This window comes from Leopardus geoffroyi, chromosome A3 (assembly GCF_018350155.1).
Source record: "Leopardus geoffroyi isolate Oge1 chromosome A3, O.geoffroyi_Oge1_pat1.0, whole genome shotgun sequence".
In the NCBI taxonomy this organism is placed as follows: Eukaryota; Metazoa; Chordata; class Mammalia; order Carnivora; family Felidae; genus Leopardus; species Leopardus geoffroyi.
This window is the reverse complement of record NC_059336.1, coordinates 630,066-652,771: the sequence shown is the minus strand read 5'-3', so window position 1 is coordinate 652,771 and position 22,706 is coordinate 630,066. Positions and strand designations below refer to the sequence as shown.

Sequence of the window (22,706 nt, the reverse complement as noted above, 5' to 3'; positions counted from 1 at the left end):
CAGGGATCAGAGATCAGGGTTTTTGCGGGCTCACACCGTCCCACCGAGAAGGAGGCGGGCTGGGCTGGGGGGTGCCTCCAGCCCTCACCAAGGAAGGCAGCTCCACAGAGGCCGGCCCCACTCAGGTCCCCGCTCGGAGACGACCGCACCGCGCCGGCCTGGGGTTCCCGAGTCTTTGAACGGCCGCACACAGGGCCAGGCGCTTTTTCTCAGCTCGGGCTCGCTGGGTTCGCTGCCTCGAACAAGATCGCCCCTAACTCGAAACCGCGACTCTCCCTGGGACGAGGCTGACCCTCCACCAGCCACCGGGCTCGCGAGCGCTGCCTCTGGGCGCCGCTGCCCATGCCCTCGGGTTGTCAACGCCCCCTCCTCTGTGAAGCCCTCCCTGACTCCAGGCTGAGAGGTTCTGACTTCCTGCCTCGGGGCCCCTGTCCGTCCTCCTTTCAACTGCTTTTCACCAGCCAGGAAAACTTCTCCGAGCCTGGATGGCTGCTCTTCCAGGTAAGGCCGCTTGGGCCCTCTGCAGTCCCACAGTGAACACACGGGCCTTAGAGACTCCTTTTCTCTTTGATTCTCTGTGACTTCCAGTCCCTGCCGAGACCCATGCTGGCATCTAGGGAGGCCAGGGCCCTGGCGTGTCTTCCTCCGCACAGCCGGTGCTGTGGCTCTGGGGGCTCGGCCACAAGCATGCCGAGTCCTGAGTAGCTCAAGTTGGCCTGGAGGGGGTGGGCGTTGGTCCAGGGTCAGAGCCTGGACCCTGCAGGACTCCAGCAGGACTGGCAGCCGCGGGGACTCTGGACTTGGACTGTGAAGCCAGCCCTGCTTGGGGTCAGAGTTCAGTAGGCAGGCCCTGCCCAAATTCCCTGGACACAGCTTGGGGCTGTAGCCCACCCTCACCAAGTCAGCCGCCCCCCGCCCCAGCCTCCTTCGTTCTGGCACAGACGCCACCCCCCACCCCACCCCCACCCCCACCCCCCACCCTCCCGGCAGGCCGAGAGCTGTGACGTGGTGACGCCAGCCTCTCCGAGCTCGCTTGTCCGGCATCTGGCTGTAATGGGCTCCTGACTCTTGACAGACTGGGTAGCCACCCTGTGACCCAAGAGGAGGGGACATCCCTCCTAGCCCCCCAGTAAAACCTCAAACACCCAGAAGGGAGAACTTTCAGAGTGGTCTTTGTAATAAAATTATTATTCAATCATATAACACAGAGCCAAAGAAAAGATATAAAAATTGGAATGTAGACATTGGATTTGTAGAAAGCGCCGAACACATAGACACATCCTCCCCCCGCCCCTCCCCCGCCAGCAGAGGGTTCAGTAAGGCCACAGAGAGGGCACACCCCTCCTAGAGTAAGCGGCTTGTTTGCAGCAAACCCTCAGGCCGTGGGGACCGTGGAAGTCGGGGGGGGGGGTGCTGGGGTCTGGGATGGCCTGAGGTGAGGGCTGATATTGAGGCAAGAGGTTTCCAGAAAAAGCAGGATATAAACACACCCTGAGAGGCAGGTGAAGGTCCTCAACCTTGCAAAGACAGACTCGCAGCCCAGGTTGTCCTGAAGGCCCTGAACCAGGAGCAGGCTTGAGGTTGTAAAGGGGAGGAAAGCTCAGGGTGAAGGCACAAGGCTGCCCATCCAGGGGGCGCTCAGTCCCAGCCCCCACCCACGCACCACAGGGGTGCCGCCCGGTATAGGCGGGGCTGTGCGGGCATCTGGTTCTGCTCTGCCCTTCCTCCTGAGAGGACACAGGGCTGTGGGCCCCAGTCAGGTGGGGCAGTGATGACAGAGAAAAGGCCCTCTCTTCCAGGGAGGCCTCCTGGCCCTACGTTTGGGCGAAGGACCTTGTTCCAGTAATAAAGACACTGGTTTTTGGTTTATTTAAAAGTAGAAAATAGGGGCACCTGGCTGACTCGGTAGAACAGGCAACTCTTACTCTCAGGGTCATGAGTTCAAGCCCCACATTAGGCATGGAGCTTACTTTAAAGAAAGAGAGAGAGAAAGAAGGAAAGGAAGGATGGATGGAAGGAAGGAAGGAAGGAAGGAAGGAAGGAAGGAAGGAAGAGAAAGAAAGAAAAGAAAAAGAAGAAAGAATAAAGAAAGGAAAAAGAAAGGAAGGAAGGAAGAAAAGAAAGAAAGAAAGAAAGAAAGAAAGAAGAAAGGAAAGAAAGGAAGGAAGGAAGGAAGAAAGAAAGGAAAGAAAAAAAAGAAAGAGAAAGAAAGAAGAAAGAAAGAAAGGAAAGAAAGGAAGGAAGAAAAGAAAGAAAGGAAAGAAAAAGAAAAAAGAAAGAGAAAGAAAGAAGAAAGAAAGGAAAGAAAGAGAGGAAAGAAAGGAAGGAAGGAAGGAAGGAAGGAAGGAAGGAAGGAAGGAAGAAAAGAAAGAAGGAAGTGAGAAAGGGGGAAAAGGAAACGCTGAGCTCCACAGCCAGCGCCCAGTGTCTCAGGGATGGTGTTCAAAGACCAAAAAGTAGCCCCAGCAGGATTTCCTTCTGACCCCAAGCCTTCCTAGTAACACCAGAAGGTCCAGAGGACCTCCCCGAGCCCCTGACCCCTGAGATGTCCCCTGTCACCAGATTTCCAGATGAAAGGCTCAGCAGGGAGAGGGGGATTCTTCCTCCCCAGTGCAGGCGCACAGCACATCGGTATGGTGGGGCCTGGTCTGCTCTCTGCCCTGGGGAGAGGCCAAGACTCCAGAAGGAGATTATTGCTCAGAAGTTGGCCTCAGAAACCCAGTCCGATAGGCGGGGTGGCCACAGTGCCCACCGAAGGCACATGGGATGCTCCTGAGTGGTGCCTGACTAGGGAGCCCTCAGAAGAGGGCACGGTCTTTTCCTCCAAGTCCTGGCAGCTTGAGAGCGGTGGGCAGGTGGAGAGGGCTCTTCAGGGAGACACGGCTGGCCTCTTCCGAACTCGCACCTGGTTGGCGGGCACGAGGCTCTGCTGGGCCTCGCAGAAGTCCAGGAATCTACGCCAGAGAGGGCAACAACGCAGGAGGCGGTGGTCTCCTGCAGGGGTGGGGAGAGGGGAGACGAGTCCATGGTAGACCCCGGTCCCGCCCCAGTCCTCCCCTCCCCCGGCCAAGCAGCCACCCCCCCCCCCCCCCCCGCCACAACCCAGGGAGGAGCCCCGCCCCCGCCCCGCCCCCCCACCTCACCCAAGAAGCCACGCCCCCAGGAGGAGCCCCGCCCCAGCCCTCCCCATCCCCAGCCAAGCAGCCACTCCCGCAGGGAGGAGCCCCGCCCCAGCCCTCTCACCTCCGCCAAGCAGCCACGCCCCCAGGGAGGAGCCCCGCCCCCGCCCTCCCCACCCCCAGCCAAGCAGCCGCACCCCCAGGGAGGAGCCCCGCCCCCGCCCTCCGCCAGCCAAGCTGTCCCACCGATGAGGCAGAGCCCCTCTTGGGCCCGGGTGATGGCCACGTTCACTTGGTTGGGGTCCACGACAAAGCCCAGGAACTTCTTAAGCCAGCTCTTAGTCGGCCGCTGGTCCAGGTCACTTTCCTGGCACGTGCGGACCGTGCTCACCAGCACGTAGCGCCACTCGCTTCCTGCGCAGTTGGGCAGGCATGCTGAGGCCCTGTCAGCTGCCGCTGACCATGCTGCTTGCATCCTCCCTCGTGACCCGCTGGCCCACGTGCCCCCTGCCCCAGAGCCACCCTCACCCTGGCTCTTGGAGATGGAGCACACAGTCACTCCAGCGACACCCTCCCGCAGGAGACTCTTGCTGATCTCCGCAGCCTGAGCGTTGTAGGGAGTGAGAACTGCGATGTCCTTGGGGTCCACTGTCCTGCCCAGGGTCATCTGTTTGGCAATGCGGACCTGAGGGACCAAGAGGGTGTTGTGGAAGCTAACCCTGGGCACCGGAGCCTCGCCTGTTCCCTCGGTTCCTCTGCCTCCTCCTCCAGGAAGCCCTCCGTGACCAAGGGGCAGCAGGAAAGGCCTCACCGACACTCACCACCTCTGTTACCTCCTCCAGGTTGGCCTTGGAGTTTTCATTCCCTTCATCTGTGGACACCAGTAGGCTCTGTTCATGGCCTTGCACGTGGCCAAAAATGACAGGGCAGCTCTCCTTGTCAATGTGGCCGAGGATGCTGGGTGGCCGCCTCAGGCCCTGCCAGGTCTTCAGCTTCCCATTGTAGAACTCCATGGACGGGAAGGTACAGATGCCCTCGTGCTGCAAGGCAGGGCATAAGCCAGAGCAGGTCTCCTGTCCACCTGTCCTGGGGCCGAGGGCCGGGGTCTCGGGGGGGCCTGCTGTGGCCCCAGGACAAGACCAGGGTGGACACACAGGAGGTAGGGGTGTGGGCAGCAGCACCTGTGGCACCCCTGGCCTCGGGTCACATCTTGGGCGGGAGGGGCAGAGGCTGGGACGGGCTTACCATGCGGTACTGTATGTCCAACAGGTAGGCCTCCGTGTGGTACCTCTCGAAGAGAGACCGGTCCAGCCCCAGATTTTGCAGCTGCTCGTTCTTGACCACGGGCCGCAGCTGCTTGTGGTCCCCGAGAAGAACCACCTGGAGGGACAGGCAGGTGTGGTCCTGACACCCCCCAGACCCAGAGGTACCCAGCTCCGTGGCCGCTGCCACTCGGCCACGCCTGCGGTGCTGCCCTCTTGGGCGAAAGACCACGCCAGGGACACCTGCCTGGGGCTTCCGGCTCCCCGCCCACCTCACTCACCTTCTCAGCCTTCGAGAACTTCACCAGCGGGATGAGGGTCTCAGGCTCTGTGGCCATGCCGGCCTCGTCGATAAGGATCTGCCGGACGTTGAGCTTCTTGAGGCTGGCCAGGGCCGCGCACGAGCACGTGCACAGGATGACCGTGTGCCGGTCCAGCTCGAACTTCCGTGCCTTCCCCAGGACATTCCTGTACCTGCGTGCAGTCACCGTGTGGTCGTCCGGGGACACCGTTTCCCCCTCCCCCCTCCCTCTGCCACCTCCACGGCAGAGGACAGACCCCACGCCCCTAACTGCTTACCAGCTGAGATCCTCCTTGGAAAAGATCTCCCCTTTCTGCAGCCGGGCGTCAAGCGCCCTGATGTCTGGTGCATAGGGGTTGGAAGCCTGCCGGATCCTGTGGTGCAGGGTGATGCTCCTGGGGTGCGGGGGGACATCCGTGAAGCCCCGCGTTAACCCCTGTCCGAGACAGGACGGTGGGGCCTTTTGCCTCCACCCACAGGCAGACAGTGGAGAGACCGCACCTGAGCGTCTGGTTGGGACTGCCCTCCCGAGGGCTCTTCTTGGGCAGACCCCTGCCGCCCACGCCCGGCATCGGGAAGTCCGCAGCCTCCGCCTGCTCACTGTACACTCGAAGGGGCTTCAGCTCCGTTCTCCTGCTCAGGAGCAGTCCTGGGGGCAGCGGGGCATGAGGAACCGTTCCCCGGGGCCGGCACCCCCAGGCAGAGCCCCCACACCACCAGCCCAGCGCACCTGCCAGGACGTCCACCGACTTGTTAGAGGGGCCGCAGTACAAGATGCAGGGGCCCCCCGGCTGCTTCTCCTCACTGGGGGGGGCACAGGCCCCCACCTGCTCCTCGTTTGACTTGTGAAACCAGAACACAATGTGGAAGCCCACCACCGTCTTCCCTGCGCCTGCGGGCAGAGGGCACCGTGAACAGGGTCCCCCGGGCCCGCCCCGGGCAGCCGGAAGCGGCACCTCCACCAGCGCGAGCCCCACCTGGAGGGCCCTGGATCACAGTGAACGGCCTCTTCAGAGCCTCCCTGACGGCCCCATTCTGGCTGGGGTTCAGCGTGTGGCGGCCTCCGGGGAGGTCGAACGTCTGTTTCTCCAGGAGCCTGCCGTAGGTCCCTAAAGAAGGGCCAGGCCTCCCTGAGCAGGGGCCCAGGGCAGGGCTCAGGCACGACGAAGGGACACGGGGGAAGCCGGAGGGACCTACCCCGGCAGAGGGTCTGCTGGCAGCGCGGAGGGATGGGCTGGCCCAGGGCAATGCTGATGGCCAGTGGGGACGCGTCCTTCAGCCCGCACACGGCTTCTTCCTTGCGGCTGGGGGCAGGTGGCAGCGAGGGTGGACACCAGAACCTCAACGGGACTCCCCCTGGGGAGGGGCCGCGGCCCCACAAGCCACGCCCTACCAGCCGAGGGAACCCAGAGTGTTCTCCACCCACCCCACCCACCGGCCTCTCCCTGTGGAGGCCACTCACATGTCAGGAAGCTGCTTGGGCAGCACCTCGACGGTGAATGGGGTGCCAGGCCTCAGCACCTCTTCTGGAACCTTCTCCATGGCCATGTGCTGGATGGAGAAGTGCACCTGCTTGGGGATCTCCTGCCGGTCCGCCTGGCTCTCCCTCAGGTCCCAGTCTTCTGTCAGCCCGTGGGCCACCCACGTGTACGTGTCGGGGTCGATGCTCAGGAAGGGCCCGAGGCTGCCGGGCCTGGAGGACGGGGCGGCCGGGGGAGGCTGGCCGGGTCCAGCACCGGCCCCGGCCGGCAGCCCCTCGAGCCGGACGCACAGGTAGCAGTGCCTGAAGCTGAGGTCGATACAGTGCTCGCTGAGGAAGGAGGTGTCCAGGCAGAAGGCGCCCCGCAGCTGCCCCTGCGACGTGCGCTCCCAGGATATGCGCACGTGCTGCAGCGTGACCGAGTCATTCTCCGAGACGGCGCTGGTGGCCGCCTCCAGGGAGCAGAAGGGCCCCCACACGCGGCAGTGCTCGCCCACGTCCGAACACCGGTCCCGCCCCGCCTGGGGCATCTGGCCCGAGAAGCAGTCGCCTGGCCTCTCCACGTGCTCCAGGCAGAGGGTGAGGCCAGGGGCCACAGTCCACAGCTGCAGGGTCGGTGCCAGGAACCCGCGCTGCAGGGTGGCGCCGAGCTGCACCTGCAGCGTGTCCCCCGCGCCCAGCTCCCGGGCCACCTCCACGAAGTGGCCACAGTGGCTCCGCCGCACCCGCCCCAGCTCCCGCCGCTGGGGCTCCGCCGCACCTCGCTCCTGCACCAGGGCGGCCGCCTGCGGCCACCGCTGCTCCTCCACCAGCCGCAGCAGCTGTTGCCACAGGTCGGCGTCCACAGGCCAGGTGTGCGGGTCCAGCAGGGTGCCGGGCGGCGGGGAGCACGGCCTGCCCTCCTGCACCGAGTAGACGCGGCGCCGCCACGAAAGCCGCAGGCCCGGCCGCCTCGCCAGGCAGCAGGGGTGCTCGGCCAGCTGCAGGGCGCGGTAGAAGATAGGGCAGGGGTCGGGCAGCGTCTCGCGGTTGGCTGGGAAGAGCAGCTTGAAGCAGCGGGCGCCCGCCTCCGCGTCCACCACGAAGCCCAGCTTGCCGCGCGACTGGGCCTTGAGCTGTACCGCCAGGTGCAGGCTCCGGGCCCGGCGCTGGTAGCTCTGGGCGCGCCCGTGCTGGTAGCTGAACTCGTGGCACAGCCCGCCAATGTCCCGGGCAGAGTAGGCGGAGCCGCCGTGGCCCAGCGCCAGCAGGAGCAGCCGCTGCAGCACCACGTCCAGGTACCTGCGGATGGGGGAGGTGGCCCACGTGTAGCAGTCCACCTGCAGCGCGTAGTGGCCGGCCACCGGCCGGCCGCCCTCGTGGGAGCGGCCGAACACGGAGCGGCCCAGGGCCTTGCGGAGGTCGAGGCCCACGGGCGCCAGAGGCGGGTGCACGTCGTCCGTGGTGACGAGGTCCGCCAGGCGGTCACCGTCGTGGGCGCGGGCTGCGAGCTGGACGTGCCTCCACAGGGAGGCCAGGAGGTAGAGCCGCGGCGGCGGGGGACCGCAGCCCCCCAGGTGGTGGCGGAGGTGCAGCGACAGGGGCGCCAGCTGCCCGTGCTTCTCGCGCAGCGCCGCGAGCTGGCGGTCACTGGGCGCGGGCTGCCAGCGCAGCGGCGTGACCGTCCGCGTGCGCTCGCTGCTCACCAGGAGCTCGGCCACCTGGCTGTTGAACTGGATCATGTACTCTTTGACCATGACGTGGGCCGCACGGAAGCCCAGCGCGCAGTCCTCGGTCGGCTGCTCGTAGTGGGAGTCCGTCTGCAGGCGGTGCCGGCGCAGCACCCGGGACAAGTGGCACGCGGCCGCGACGCAGGCGTCCACGGAGTCCAGCTGGGCCGGCAGCTCCCGGCCCGCACCCGGGTGCCTCTTGATCGCGCGCTCGGCCTCCTCGTACGACAGCTGGCGGTCAGAGCGGATCACGGAGGGCGCGAAGCGCAGGCTTTTGAGCTGGTCGCTGCCCTTCTCCACGGTGAGGAAGAGGGAGATGGCCAAGCGGTCCTGGCCCGGCAGGAGGCTGAGCACATCCTGGCAGAGGCTGTCGGGCAGCATGGGCACCGGCTCCCGGTCGGGGGCGTAGAACGCGGTGCCCCGCCTGCGGGCCTCCACGTCCAGAGCCCCGTCCCTGGGGACGGAGCTGGCCACGTCAGCGATGTGCACGGCCACTTCGTACCTGGGGCCCAGGTCTCGGACGCTGAGGGCGTCATCCAGGTAGCGGGCGCCCTGGGGGTCCACGGTGAAGGTCAGGAAGCCGCGGCAGTCCTCCCGGCGGCCGGGTGCCCAGTGCTTCTTCGAGGCCCTGCAGGTGGAGGCCGGCTCTGGCGAGGGCTCCCCCAGGCCGTGCTCCAGGTCCAGGACGCGGAGGCCCCGCTCCCAGGTGCTGGCCTCGGGCAGCACCTCCAGGACGATGCCCAGCGGGTAATAGAAACGCTGCCGCCACAGGACGATGCGCACGCGGAAGAGCCGGCTGCTCCGCGCCTCGGCCGTGAGCCGCTCGTGCCCCACGCGCTGCACGCGGCCCTGCAGGACGCGGTGGATGGGCACCCGCAGGGGGTCCTTCAGCTCGGCCACGAAGATCTTCGTCACGGAGCCGTCGAGGGGGGTCATGATGCGGGGGTCCCACTCGTCCATGCGGCACACGAACACCAGCTCCCGGTGCTTCCTCTTCAGCACGCCCACCACGCGGCCCTGCAGCCTCCCCGAGGCGCCTCTGTCTCCGCCCAGGACCTCCACCAGCACCTCGTCCCCGCTGAAGGCCATCCCACAGCGCAAGCGGCCCCTGACCTGGATGGGGCCGGGGTCCACGCCGTCCAGCGGGACGGCCGTCGCCCGCTCAAAGGTCTCCTGCACGAAGGCACAGTGGCGGTACAGCTCGGGCTGCGAGCGGAGAAGTTTCCGCAGCTTGGCCCGCGGCAGGTTCGTGTACCCCCAGGCCTGGTGCGGGGACTCGGACCTGGCCACGGTGTCCAGAAGCCCATCTTCCCGGACGGTCACCATCAGGTTCCGGCCTTCGTCCAGGAGCTCCTGCAGGATGGAGTCATCGGCGTTGAGCTCGCTGTCAGGCCAGAAGTCGGACTCGGAGTCCTCAGGGTCCTCGGGGTCCCTGCCTTCCGTGGCCATCAGCCCTGCTCCCGCATCCCCGGGGGCCACGTCGCCCCTCGCTGAGCTCTCTGCTGATGTCGTGTCCTCCACCTCCGTGTCCCCCGCTGCTGGGCGCCCCCCGGCCGCAGACCCCGACGCTGTATCCCCAGCCTCTGCCGCCTGTGTGGCCGTGTCTCCCGCCGCCGTGGTCCCAGGCAGGAAGGTACCGCCTTGGGCCACCGCCCCTGGCTCCACCTTTTCCACGGCTGTGCGCGCTGTAGCTGGGCCCTCGGCTGCCCCCTCCTGGGGGACCGTGCCCTGCGCCACAGCTGCCAGCATTGGCTCTGCTCCGAGGGCCCAGTGCCGCCTGTGGACCACGGCCTGCTCGATGTGCCCCAGCGACAGGCCCTCGGGGCAGACGCTGCGATGCTTCACACACTCACAGATGAAGCTCTTCCACAACTTGCTGCAGGCCCCGAAGGAGCAGAGGGCCACGGCGTCACCCACAGCCACCAGCTGGGACTGGGCGCGGGTCATGACGGTGTTGAGCACGCGGGCGTCCGTGAAGAAGCCCAGGGCAGGGGCCTCGGGGCTCCGCAGGCTGTGCGGGCTGTGCACGGTGCTCAGCACCACCACCCGGAACTCGCGCCCTGCGGGGGGGGGGGGGGGGTGCCGTCAGGCCGGGCCGGGCTCGAGGGGGGCCCCCGCCCTGCCCGCCCCGCCCCCATCACCCAGCACCCACCTGGCAGGACCTCGAAGCTGCCCACGGACACCTGGCCCAAGTCCCTCTTCCTCAGCTCCTGCCTTAGCGCGCTCACCTGGAGACACACGGCCGGAGCAGCAGGCCCGGGTGAGCGCTCTGTGTGCAGTGAGGGTCCCCGGCAAGGGTGGGACACTGGCCCCCGCACCCTGCTGCCCTCGAGCCGCCCGGCCCTGGCACCAATCACATGGTGTCTGGAAGATTAAGTCCACGGCCACCCTCGCAGAGGCTGAGAAGGCCCACCGGGGCGGGAGCGCGCGGGTCCCCCAGACCACACAGGGACCCCCCCCCTCCTCTGAGCTGCTCTGACGGGAGTGGGGAAGGGGGGCTGTCCCGGTGGCCGGGGCTTACCTGGGCGCCGTGGGACACCACACAGATGTGCCTCTGCTCCCGGCGTCCCCAGCAGTGGGGCCAGGAGGCGTAGATCTCCTGCACCTTGGCGATGACCTGGGCAATCTCGGCTGTGTTGAGCCAGGACGTCCTTGACACGTCCCGCTCAGGGTTGCCCGCCACGTGGCAGAACGCGAGCGGGTAGTGCTGGGGGTGGCGAGGAACCTTGCCACTGGCGTGGATGGGGCTGCCCTTGGCCACGTAGAAGTGACGCGAGACGAAGCTGAGGATGGCCTCGGTGCTGCGGTAGTTCTGGTGGAAGATGACGCGGCTGCGCCGGGCCACCTCGTGCGCCTCCTGCTGGTAGTGCTGGAAGAGGCGGTACAGCAGCGTGTGCCCGGCCGCCTGGCCCGGGGCCACGCTGAAGAGCTTGGGCGCGACCTGCATGTGGTCGCCGGCCAGCACCACGCGGGTGCGGGGCGTGGCGTAGCGCAGCGGGGTGAGGGCCTCGCACTCCAGCATCTGGGCGGCCTCGTCGATGAGGATGTGCGAGAAGAAGCCGGCGGGCACCCTGAGCTCGCGGGCCTGGGAGGTGGTGGTGATGACGATGCGGTGCCTCTCCAGCTCCGCCCGCGTTGGGAGGCGGAAGGCCCGGCCGTCCTCCGTCAGGCAGCAGTACCGCAGCGTGGCCGCGTCCGTCTGGCTGGGCGGGCGGTCCGTGTACATCACCCGCAGCGGGGTGGCCTCAGGGTGGCCGCTGCTGACGTGGCCATGGAAATGCTCCTCGATGTAGATGTCGGCCGCACTGAGGGGAGAAGGGCCCACGGGACCTCAGCTGCCGTCCGCTAAGACACCTACAGTGAGCCCAGCCCAGCCCGGATGCCAGGAACTCAAGAGAGGCAGACAGACCTGTGTCCTGCCCCCACGGAGCGTAAACGTCAGTGGAGGGGACAGACAGACAGAGAGACAGGGAAGGTCAGAGCCGGACGAGGGGAGACGGCAACGGCACAGAGGGTCTAGGTGGTCAGGGAGGGCTTCCTGGGGGGGGGGGGGGGGGTGAAAGAGCTGGCCGTGCAGAGAGGCAGAGAAGGGAACAGCCGGGCCACTGCCCGAGGCAGCCCAGGGTGGCCAGAGGCTGCGGCTGGCCCTGAGCTCAGCTCCCAGTTGGCTGTCAGTGGGTGAGCAGTAAGGTTGGGCGTGGCTGGAAGGGGCCCTGAGGCCAGCGCGTCCTGGGGACGCGTCACAGCCCTGGGGCATCTCAGAGACCCAGGGACCCCCAGGCCCACCCCGGGAGGAGTGGTGGGGGGGGAGGGCTCTGCCCAAGCAGCAGGAAGTGTTGGGAGCTAAGAAAACCATACTGCCCGCGGGAGACCATCACAGCTGAGACAAGAATCTGTGTTTCTCTGAAAGACCACAGCAGAGCCCCCCTCTCCCCAGGGAAGTGCCAGATGGGCCATGCTGGACCCCCTACCCGCTGCTCTCTCTGGCTCGGGACCTTTGTGGAGGCACCCGCCCCTCCCCCAAACAGCAGACCCTGACCCCCGGGGCACCCTGTGCTGGGCCTGAAGCACAAACGTCCCCTGTCCCTTTCGGCCCAGGACCAGTCAGCTATCAGGGAGAGTCCCAGGGATCAGAGTGACCCTGACGCAGCCCAAGGGCTGCACCGTGCTCCCCCCCCGCCCCCCCCCTCCCCCCAGCATGCGCAGAGCAGCCAGAGGAGGAAGCTCCGCCAGGCAATCCCGGCAGGTCTCCTCTGGAACCAGCTGCCCAGACCTCCAGGGAACCTGAGAACCCGGGCTCCCCTTCTCCTGCAGCGACACCCCCCCAGCGGTGCCCTCACCCCAGCCCAGGAAGCAGGTGGCGGGCAGGTCCCAGGGGTGGCTCCGGGCTCACCTGTTGGTGTGCGTGCAGATGAGCACCTTGGTGTGCGGCTGCCGGATGACCTCGAGGGAGGCCACGGCCAGCGTGTAGGTCTTGCCGGTGCCGAAAGGGCCGTAGAGCAGCAGCGGGGCGACGGGCCGCTCGCCCCTGGGGCTGCTGCCCGCAATGAACGCCACGGCCAACTTCTGCTTCTGGTTGCCGCGCAGCACGGGCAGGGCGGGCAGGGGGCGCGGCAGCTCACAGGCCGGCAGGTGGGGCACCACCAGGCGCTCCTCGGGCAGCGCGTCCACCGCCTGGTGCCAGAAGCGGAAGGTCAGCGGGTCGACCTGGAACTGCACCTCCAGGACGGGGCTGGTGTCGGGCTGCAGACCCAGGGCCGCGCAGCAGCGGGCCGGCAGCAGCAGCCACAGCGCCCTCTCCGAGCCGGCCTGGGCCTCCAGCCGCGCTTCGAACACCGTGTCGTCCGGGGCGGGCACGGGGGCCACCAGGGCGGTGCGCACCGCCCGGCTCAGCAGAAAGCCCTGGTCTGTGTCCGGCGTCAGAGGGGAGGGCGTGGGCACCTCGGCGTAGAGGGCCCCTGGCGGCGGGAAGACCATGCCCAGGGCCGGCGTCTCCAGCACTGTCCTCAGGGGCACCGGGCCCCGGAAGTTCAGCCTGGCGGGCAGGACAGGGGTCAGCCGGCCGGGGCCACGGCTCTGCGGCCGACGCCCCGGCGCCACCGCCCGCCGGCCCCCACTCACTTGGCCACCAGCTCTTGCCGAACGGCTTCCTCCTCGTAGAGAAACTGGTGCATCCTCTGCCGGTAGTTGGTGCAGGAGATGGGACCTGGGGCCAGGCCGCCGGGGCTGAAGTCGAGGGCCAGGTCAGGCGCCTTGTACTTGGCCAGCAGGGCCACCTGCTCGGCGGTCCGCTCCACGCCAGGCACCACGTGGCGGCTGCCGCCGTGCCAGCGCTGCAGCTCCTCGGGGCGGCCGCGTGCCGGCTCCCCCCGGAGCCCCGGGCCCTGCGCCTGGCCCAGCTGCAGCACCAGCTTCCGCAGCAGCGCCGGCCTGCGGCCAAAGTCGAAGACCACCCACTGCTCGAAGGAGCCGAAGGAGGTGCTCTGCACGCGCACCTCCACCTGGAACCTGGCCGGCGAGGCCGCCGGCACGCGGAAGCGCTCGCCCCGTGCGTAGAGCCGGCCCGGCGGGAGGCAGGGCGCCACCAGCGAGAAGTCTGCTCCCAGCTCCTGCTTGAGCAGCGCCACGTGCAGCAGGGGCTCCTGGGGGAGGGATTCGATGGCAAGGTGGCCCCTGGACCCCACCCAGCGGTCAGAGACCAGAGTCCACCCTGCTGTGCTCCCAGAGGGGTGCTCGGCCCGTCCGAACCTCGGGGTTCCCCTCTGCAGGTGGGTCACCGAGCTGGCCCAGGTGGCCCCCCACGGACGCCGAGCAAGGTAATGGTGCAGCACAGGATGCTCAGGGCGCAGGCGGTAACCGGCCTGGTCCCCGTTCTCTGTGCCGGACACCCCACTAAAAAACCCTCACGGGGCTCGGCCCAAGCGGCTGAGGCTCGTGCTCCAGATCACAGACACGGGCGAGATCTCCGAGGCGCCAGCTCAGACCCCAAGCCCCGACCCCTCACCTCAGAGCAGACGTCGAACATCCAGCTGTGCTGCGTTTTCTTCTCGCGGGCCTGATGCACCAAGGGCTGGCTGCAGGTGATGAACACGCCGTCCACGGTCCCGGCCAGCTGCACGGAGAAGCCCGGCTGTGGGCAGGTGGTTCTGGCCCCAACGAGCCCCACCCGCTCACGAGGCCCCGCTTACCACGAGGACCTCACTGCTGCTGTGCTGGTACTCGGCTAGCAGCCGCGCCTGGTAAGGCACCAGCCCCTCCTGCCACGCGGCCTGCTCCCGCAGCTCCACGTTCCGTGCCCGCTGGACCCACTCCTCCAGCTCCTGGTCTGAATGCGCCTTGGTGCAGATGTCCCCGTACTCACAGAGGCCGGATCTGGGAAAGGGGAGGTCAGCAAGCAGAGGCGGGGTGAGCCCTGGCCGCCAGATCCTGGCCTGGGGGTGGGGGAGGGGCACCTGGGGGCAGGGCTGGGGGAGGAACGGGGACCACGAGAAAAGAGGCCTGAATGGGCCCGCCTTAGCCACGCCTCAGAGGCCGGGGTGGGGGTCAGCCGGTAGGGAACACAGAAGGGACAGGAACCCCCCGGTTTCGGTCGGAGGCGGGTTCATCCCCTACCGCACGGTCCTTACTTCGGGCAGAGCTCAAACTCGGAGAGCCCGGCAGGCGGGCTGCGGTGTTTCCAGGGCACGGCCGGGTCCGAGGCCACCATCCACGCGTGCTCCAGGGATGAGCAGTGGTTCTCAAAGGCCTCCTGGGAGCAGCAGGTGACCAGGCAGGCGCAGCAGTACAGCTTGGCTCCGGGGGGCCGGCTGTGGGGAGCCGTGCGCTCCTCCCCGCCGGGGCCGGGGGTCGAGAGCAGGTCCCGCCTCTGGAGCCCGTCCAGCTGCTCTGCCTCCCACACGGCCATCTCCACGGCGCTGTGTGCGTACTGGCAGCGGGCCGCCCCGTGCCGGCAGGGCCGCCCGCGCCCCACGAACCTGCAGTAGGCCAGGGGCTGGCCGTACTGGGGCTGCGGCCGCACCTCCACCACCTGCTGCCTGCGGCGGCCCTCGGTGCTCACGTGGCTCAGGAGCGAAGGGCAGGCTCCGTGCTGGGGGCACCGCCCCTGGGGGTCCACGGGGCAGAGGCGTGGCGGGCAGCCTTGGAAGCAGTGGGCACAGAGCAGCTGGAAGCGGCCGCCGTACTCGGCACGGATGGCGTCGGCCGGGCTGCGCGGGTCGCCCTGGGCCCCGCTGCCCTGCACCTTGCACTTGAGCCACAGACGCCGGACGTCGTGCTCACGCTCGAAGGTCCAGACCAGCGCCTCCTCCGGGCTCCGGGCAAACGTGCACTGGTGGTGGTGGCGTCGGCAGCCCAGCCCCGGGCTGTAGTAGCGGCACACTTCGTAGCGGGCAGGCCGCGGGAAGCTGGGCCGGCGGTCCACCTTGCGCCAGACGTGCTTCTTGGTGGCTCGCTTGAAGCGGGCCAGCAGGATCTCGTGGCGACAGCTGTGCTCCACCCTGCGCAGGAGGTAGGTGCTCTCGTTGAGCCGCTGAGTGCACTGGGAGCAGCCCAGACACAGGTCCAGTTGGGCGCACAGCCTGGCCAGGGACAGCTCCTTGGCGGCCGCCGAGCTGCTGGGTGGTGGGCCAGACCCTGGGGACGCCATCTCTGGCCTGGCTCTGTGGACTGGCGTCCGAGGCTCACGGGTTCAGCCGGCGGTCTGGGGCTGTTCGCTCACGAGGAGGAGTCTGGAATGGGAGCGGCAGGGAGCAAGGTCGGGTCCCGAGGCCAGGAGGTCCACATGCGCCCAGGTGGGGGCTCAGACACACTCTGCCTCTCCGTCAGGCAGGGGCAGAGGAAACAGAAGCAGGGAGAACCCCGTCCCCCAGATGGGAGGAGAGGGTTAGTAGGTCCAAGGAGCTGGGCCCCATTGACCTTGACCCAACCAAGACCCCTCCCCTTCTGAAAGGTCTCTGGGCCCTGCTCAAAAGAAGCCAGCTGGCCGGCGGCGGCGGTTCGGAGGGAGGTTGCCCCGGCGACAGGAGCCCTGCAGGCTGGCAGAGGCTCTGGAGGCCCCTGGAGGCTTGGGGCTCCCCGGCAGCCTCCCGCTAGGGCCCTTGTATTGAAACGCTCGCTCCTGGAGCACTGACTCATCTGAACACAGCACCTCCCTGTTCTGTGAGATGGTGCACCCTGCACCTGCCTACAAGGGGAGACGGGGCTCCTCCCCGTGGGGGCAGGGGCAGAGGCAGGCAGAACCTTTCAGAGGCCGGCCCTGCCAGACAGGACAGGACAGGATGGCACATTTTCCTCCCAGAGGAAACAGGGATGCCCAGGATCTAGAACTTTCACAGGAAACTTTGAGGACAACACAAAGACGTTTTAAAAGGAAATGATTGCAGCCCCAGCCTCGAGCGGGAGAACCCACCCCACTCCAAAGTGAGTCTTGAGTCCACCTCCAGAGGGACCAGGGTGAGAACCCAGAACCAGGTGGATATTCAGTAATAGGAGGACCTAGAGGGGTCCGGAGATGACGGCCCCTCCCCAGGCGGCCAGTGTCGCGGCTTCTCGGGGCTGGGGGCTCAGAGGTAGCTTCTGGGTCCCCCCACCACCTCACCACCCCAGCACCCCCTCAGGCGGGGTGCGGCCTCCCCTCCTCTCCCTCTCGCACGGGGATCCCACAAAAGCCGGAGCCTGGAGGGCACTGGGCAGCCACCACCTGGCGGGGGAAACCCCAGGCCCGGCCCCCAGCCCCCGGCTCACCTTCCCGGCCCCCCGCTCACCCTCCGCGATCCTGTCTTCCCCGCAGCCCGGTGCACCGTCCCCGCCCCGCCAAGCGATCACTTTCGATTCTGCCCCCAGGGTGACTCAAAGCGCTGACGCCCCATCGCGGAAATTACCTCACCGCCCCCCACCCCGCCCCCGGCACCGCCCTCAAGTGACAGCTCGTCTCCCCGCCCCCGGTGAGGCCCCGGAGCGGCTGCGACCCCCGCCTCGCGTCCCGGTGTCCGGAGCGCACAGACCCGCCCACCCGCGCGGCGCCTGGGCCTCGGGGAGGATGGGATCCTCCGAGGTTGGCAAGCCGTCCCCTGGGGCGGGGAGCGGGAGGGCGGGTGGAGAAAACCAGAAAACGAGAAATCAGAGCAAAGGGGGAAGGTGGTCCCAAGAACCCCGGGTGGGTGGCCGCTGACTGACCCCGGCAGCAGAGACCTGAGCCACAGCGCACCTGCAGGGAGAGGGCAGAGGGCTGGGGCAGTGACCCTTTCCTAAAAGGCTCCATCCAGTCTAGGTTAGAGGGGACATGCCTTCTTACCTGGCGATGACTCTGGAGTTCTCTCCAGCCCCTTAAAATACTCAGGACATGTTTGGCCCATGACAGCACCAGGACCGAGGGAGAGCTTCCCCCTTCTAGACGCAGGAAGCGTCAGGAGAATTTTGCAGCTCAATCGCATTTGACCCCCCAACTCTCCCTTGAGGGAAACAGGTCCCCCTTGAGGAAACGGGCACCGTGGCCACTGGCTGAGGTTCAGCAGCTAGCAGCTGGCAAAGCACCCGATGCCCCCACCATTACCTGACGTGACCCCAAGGACCCTTGCTTCCTAGATTCATATCCCTGTAGAGTCTCCGTGAACAATGAAGAGAGCTAAACCATGGCAGCAGTGTGACGACTGAGGCCGCGTCACAGTACAGGTGCTTCTTCCCGCTCTCAGGCCGACCGTGGGGGAAGCCAGCCTCCGCGGTGTGGGGGCACTCAAGCAGCGGCCTGTGGAGAGTCCCATGCCAAGGACGGAGGCCTCCCGCCCAACCCGGACCAGTAGTTGGGAATGTGTGTGAGTCACCCCGCGAGGAGACCCTCCAGGCGAGTGCAGCCTCGTGAGAGCCCCCACGCGTGAGCCACCAGCTCAGCCACTTCCAGCCATGAGCTAACCGACGTTTAATGTTGTTTTAGGTCACAGAGTCTGGGGGTGATCCCTCACACAGCCATGGAGACGTGATGCAGCAATATTGTTCCTCAGTGGAACCCACCTCTATGGAGCCAAGGTCAGCTCCATAGAGCTGTGTTGGGAGCGGCCAGTCAGGAAGTCGGCCGGCTGCACCATTAGCAATCACACCAGAAGACTTGAGGTACACAAGCGTCAAGTCAGAGGGCAAAATAGAGGAGATATTCCATCAGCAATGGCAACAAAAGGCCCAGGGATGAGCTTCGCGAGAAACATGCAGGAACACTGAAGCGTTCCCAGCAGACACTCTAGAGACTGGACCAGAATACCACATTCTTGGGTGAGGGACTTAGCATCGCGTAAAGACATTAGTCCTTCCTAAACTTATGTGTGGATTTAACGCCCTCTCAGCAAACACACGAGGAAGAATCAGGGGTAGACGTGCTCGTTTTAACTCAGTAAGGAAAGCGTAACACAAACAAGCAAGGAGAGGAGGGAGAATTATGCCAAAGAAGGAGTCATAAAAACTGAAGAAGGGAAACAGTCCCAAACGCGTGTGACAAGCCCACACTCACCCTGGTACCAAAGCCGGATGGATACCACAACGAACGAAAACTAAAGACCAACGGTCCTCATGAACATAGATGCAGACATTCTCACCAAAATATTAGCAAACCAAACTCAACAGCACATTAAAAGGATCATCCACCATGACCAAGCGGGATTTATCCCTGGGACGCAAGATGGTTCAACATCAGCAAATCAACAAAAGTGATACATCACATTCACGGAAGGAAGGATAAAAATCGTATGGTCGTCTCAGTAGATGCTTCTCTGCATGTGACCCAACACTGCATCCTTTCATGATAAAAATGCTCAACAAACCGGGAATGGGAGCAATGTTCCCGGCATAATGAACACCATATGTGACAAGCCCACAGCTAACATCCTACTCAATGGTGAAAAGTTAAAAGCCTTTTTTCTAAGATCAGGACCAAGACAGGGATGCCTTCTGTCACCGTTTCTAGCCAACATAGCACTGGAAGTCCTAGGCACAGCAATTGGAGAAGAAGAGAGATAAAAGGCATCCATATCAGAAAGGAAGAAGTAAAATCATATGTTTGCAGATGACATGATATTATACATGAAAAATCCTAAAGCCTCCACTAAAAAAAACTGCTAGCACTCACAAATTAATGCAGTGAAGTTGCAGGATACAAAATCAACATACAGAAATCAGTTGTGTGTCTGTACACTCACAACAAACTATCTGAACAAGAAATAAAGCGATCTCATTTACAATAGCATCAAATATAACGAAGTATTTAGGAATACATTTCACGAAGGAGGTGAAAGGCCTGTATGCTGAAAACAGTAAGACATAGATAAAGAAATTGAAGAAGACACACACAAAAAATGGAAAGATATTCCATGCTCATGGATTCGAAGAAATGATGTCCTGAAAATGTCCATACTACCCAAACCGATCTACAGATCCAATGTAATCCCAATCAAAATTTCAATGGCATTTTTCGTAGAAATAGAAAAAAACTATCCTACAATTTATTGGGGACCACGCAGTCTCTTCAACGGATGGTGCTGGGAAAACCAGATGTCCACGTGCAAAAGAATGACACTGGTGCCCTATCTTACACCACTCGCAAAAATTAACTCAAAGTGGATCAAAGACTTAAATGTAAGACCTAAAGCCACAAAATTACTAGAAAAAGAAAACAGGGAGAAAGAGCCTTGCTATTTGTCTTGACAACGATTTCTTGGATCTGACCCTGAAAGCACGGGCAGGGAGCACTAAGCAAACAAGTGGGGTCACATCAGACTAAAGAGCTTCTGTTCCGCGAAGGCGCTATCAGCACATTGAAAAGGCAGCGTACAGAATGCAAAAAATATCCACAAACCATACATCCGATGAGCGGCTAATATCCAAAATTTGTAAGCAGCACATACAACTCAATAGCAAAAATAAAGAAGTAATCAAATTTAAAAATGGGCAGAGGACCCGAATAGACATTTTTGCAAAGATGACATACGAATGAGCACCAGACACATGAAAAGATGCTCAGCATCACTCACCATCAGGGAAAACACAGATCAAAAGCACCAGGAGACACCTCACACCTGTTGGGATGGCGAATACCAAAAAGACAAGAGATAACACGTGTCGGTCGGCGAGCATGTGGAGAGAAGGGAACCCTGTGCGCTGTTGGTGGGACTGTAAGCCGGTGCAGCCACGACGGAAAACAGTATGGAGGTTCCTCCAAAAATTAAAAACAGAACTACCGTCTGATCCAGTGATTTCTGGGTGTAAGTGTGGAGGAAACGGAATCAGGGTCTCCGAGAGCCATGTGCACTCGTGTGCTCCCTGCAGCACTAGTCACAATGGCCGAGACGCGGAAACAACCTCAGTGTCTGTAATCAGATAAATGGGTGGAGAAGACATTAATTTAAAACGAGTAAGAGGATACTAGCCCTACCAGATATGAAAACATGCTGTAAAGCCACTAGGAGTGTATTCCGGGAGCGCACGCGGACAAGCGGCTCAAGGCAGCAGAACAGAGTCGAGAAAACGGCTGACTCGCGCACAGGGTTCCATACACGATGGAAGGCGGTGTGTCGGGTCCCCAGGAAAGGAGGTTCCCCTCCACCCAGGTTCCGTTAGAACTGCTGGATTTCTAACCATTCTGTTAGGACAACTGCTTAGCATCTTGAAACAAAAATAGGCCAGGGGGATTCTCTACCCAAGACCTTACACCAAAAATAAAACGCAAATGGACCAAAGATTTAAACAGGAAAAACAAAAACAAAAACAAAAACAAAAACCAGCCATAAAGTCACTAGAAGAAGCCGAGGAAGAATGTGTTTATTTGTTAGTAGTCTTGTGGTGGGAAGGCCTTTCTCAGGAAAACCAACCCAAGCAGCCGGTGCTCCCATCTCCTCCCACGTGGTTCACTGACTTCTAGTTGATGGTTTGAAATCGGCCATGGAAATCAGCAAATGCTTTTTTTTTCCTTCTCGGAGAACCAGTAGTTAACCATCTACCAGTGCACCATTAACACATTCAACCACAAAAAAAAAAAAAAAAAAAAAAAAAAAAAAGGAAAATGAGAGTCAAAATCCAAACACAAACTGACAAAGAATTATACTTCATATCACAGCTAAAAGCTCTAAATGTAACGAAACCTCCTTTTGAGGAAATGCAAGTTCCAACTATATGATATTTTCCATCTCTCCATCAGCAAGACATGGCACTGGGGGGGAGGGGGTGTCAGAACTGGAACCACGGTGGCAATCGGGCAGCACCGGGCCAGAAGCGCCGGGACACATCCGTCCAAAGGCTGACGGACGCACGTATGCAGAACCAAGTCTACACATGGCGTCTGTGGCAGCCTCCTATCTAATCACAGTGGCCAAGGGCGCCCCGGTGCGCATCATCACCAGCATCCCGTCCCTTGTGCCACCAACTACTCTGAGGCCATAAAAGAGGAGGCATCTCAAATGTCGTGAAATGCAGTTTTTTCCAAGATACTTTGTTAGAGAAGAAAATTGAGGTGTACCACAACGCACCTTGAGTCTTTAAGAAAAGAATTAAAAACTATACAAAGTTCAAAAGTCAGTTACAGAAATCAGAAGTAAACTGCATGGCCAGGAGAGGAGGGAGACTTACGTTTTTCCTTTACTTTTTTGGACATTGGAGTTTGGATTCAGTGAGCATATTCCCTAAGCAAATACAAAGGCAGAGTGTGAAAGGCACCACATTGGGTACTGAATCATGGGCTCTTGCGAAGTAACCATCCTCTCTGGTCACTCACGTGCCGGGATGACAGCCTCTCCCCTTCCGGCCCTGCAGACCATCCAGATGTCGATGGTGTCAAGTCCATCTCCAAAACCCAGACCCACACAGCAAGCCCCAGCCTCTTCCCCTGCATGTCAGGCAGGCCTGTCACACTGCACTGGGCCCACACTTTCCCCTGCTCCTCCAAAAGCCTCCCGGCTTTTAAGAAATGAGCACCCCATCCTCCCAGGTGCCCGGACGCCCTGGACCCCTCCTCCCACTCCACCTCCAGCCATCAGCAAATGCTGCAGCTCCAAACCCAAGCCGCCCCAGAAAGCATCGATGCCTACAGCAGCCTCCTGGCTCCCAGGTCCCTGCTACCATCATAGCATACCTTCCGACACTCTGCTCTGCTCCGCCAACCAGTAAATGCAGCGGGACGAGTTCGGAAACGGATGATGTTTGCAACCTTGACAGTGACAACCTAAACAGATATTCATATCGTCTCCAAGTGTCTCCCCTGGGATGCCTTATAGTTACAGTGGAGAGCCCTCTCCTGGCCTTGGGACCAGGCACAGCAGGCACCGGGCGCCACGCAGGAAGGGACACCACCCCCTCCTGTGGTTCCAGCCCCAAACGCAAAACCTCATGCCAATCACAAGGAAACATCGCAGACAAAATGCCTCCTCAGAAGCATCCAGGCCGTGAGAGACCACAAAGAGCTGGCCATTCGAAGAACCCATATCCGTACCTATGGAATTATGAGACGGTTAACAAAATGTGAATGTGGGCTGAGAACCAGCGATGTGTAAGTTTCCTGGTTTAATGATTGACAAAGTACGTGTTCTTAGGAAACAGGTGCTAAGGGGCGGGGGTAAAGGGCATGATGTCTGCAACTCGCCTGCAGACGGCTCAGAAATCACCGTGTATTTATGTAGTAAACCAAATGGGACAGGATGTCAGAAACTGGTGAATCTAGACGAAGAGTGTATACAAGTCCTTTGCACTATGTTTGCAACTTGAGTGTAAGTTTGTTTGAAATTATATCAAATCAAAAGGGAAACAAAGCCTCCACCCAACACCTCCCCCCGTTAAGCAGCCGTCCCTCATCCAGCATGTTTCCTG

General features: G+C 62.6%; 1 protein-coding gene across 4 annotated transcripts; it reads right to left on the bottom strand.

Annotated features, from left to right (window-relative positions):
• Positions 1–1,155: 1,155 nt before the first annotated feature.
• HELZ2 (helicase with zinc finger 2) lies at positions 1,156–22,085 on the bottom strand. 4 transcript variants are annotated; one of them, XM_045443941.1, is made up of 20 exons: positions 21,976–22,085; positions 14,498–15,598; positions 14,060–14,243; positions 13,876–13,983; positions 12,993–13,513; positions 12,265–12,906; positions 10,393–11,176; positions 10,024–10,099; positions 6,145–9,931; positions 5,880–5,986; positions 5,660–5,791; positions 5,413–5,574; positions 5,184–5,331; positions 4,961–5,077; positions 4,663–4,855; positions 4,365–4,499; positions 3,941–4,159; positions 3,648–3,804; positions 3,366–3,533; positions 1,156–2,994 (listed from the first exon to the last, which is right to left on the bottom strand). In XM_045443941.1, exons 2-20 carry the CDS (start codon positions 15,514–15,516, stop codon positions 2,870–2,872), a joined length of 8,784 nt encoding a protein of 2,927 aa, XP_045299897.1. In that variant the 5' UTR covers positions 15,517–15,598; positions 21,976–22,085; the 3' UTR covers positions 1,156–2,869. The 4 variants fall into 4 exon arrangements, 3 of the variants coding, with proteins under 3 accessions (XP_045299897.1, XP_045299895.1, XP_045299896.1); XM_045443939.1 differs by lacking the exon at positions 21,976–22,085 and adding an exon at positions 16,634–16,736; XM_045443940.1 differs by lacking the exon at positions 21,976–22,085 and adding an exon at positions 16,614–16,718.
• Between the last annotated feature and the right edge of the window lie 621 nt (positions 22,086–22,706).

Coding starts and splice junctions, on each gene's coding strand:
- HELZ2 (XM_045443941.1), bottom strand. CDS start 15,516: ATGGCGTCCCCAGGGTCTGGCCCACCACCCAGCAGCTCGGCGGCCGCC. Junction 5,792..5,879: donor CCAGCAGACCCTCTGCCGGG/GTAGGTCCCTCC, acceptor GCCCTTCTTTAG/GGACCTACGGCAGGCTCCTG. Junction 5,078..5,183: donor AGTCCCAACCAGACGCTCAG/GTGCGGTCTCTC, acceptor CCCGCACCCCAG/GAGCATCACCCTGCACCACA.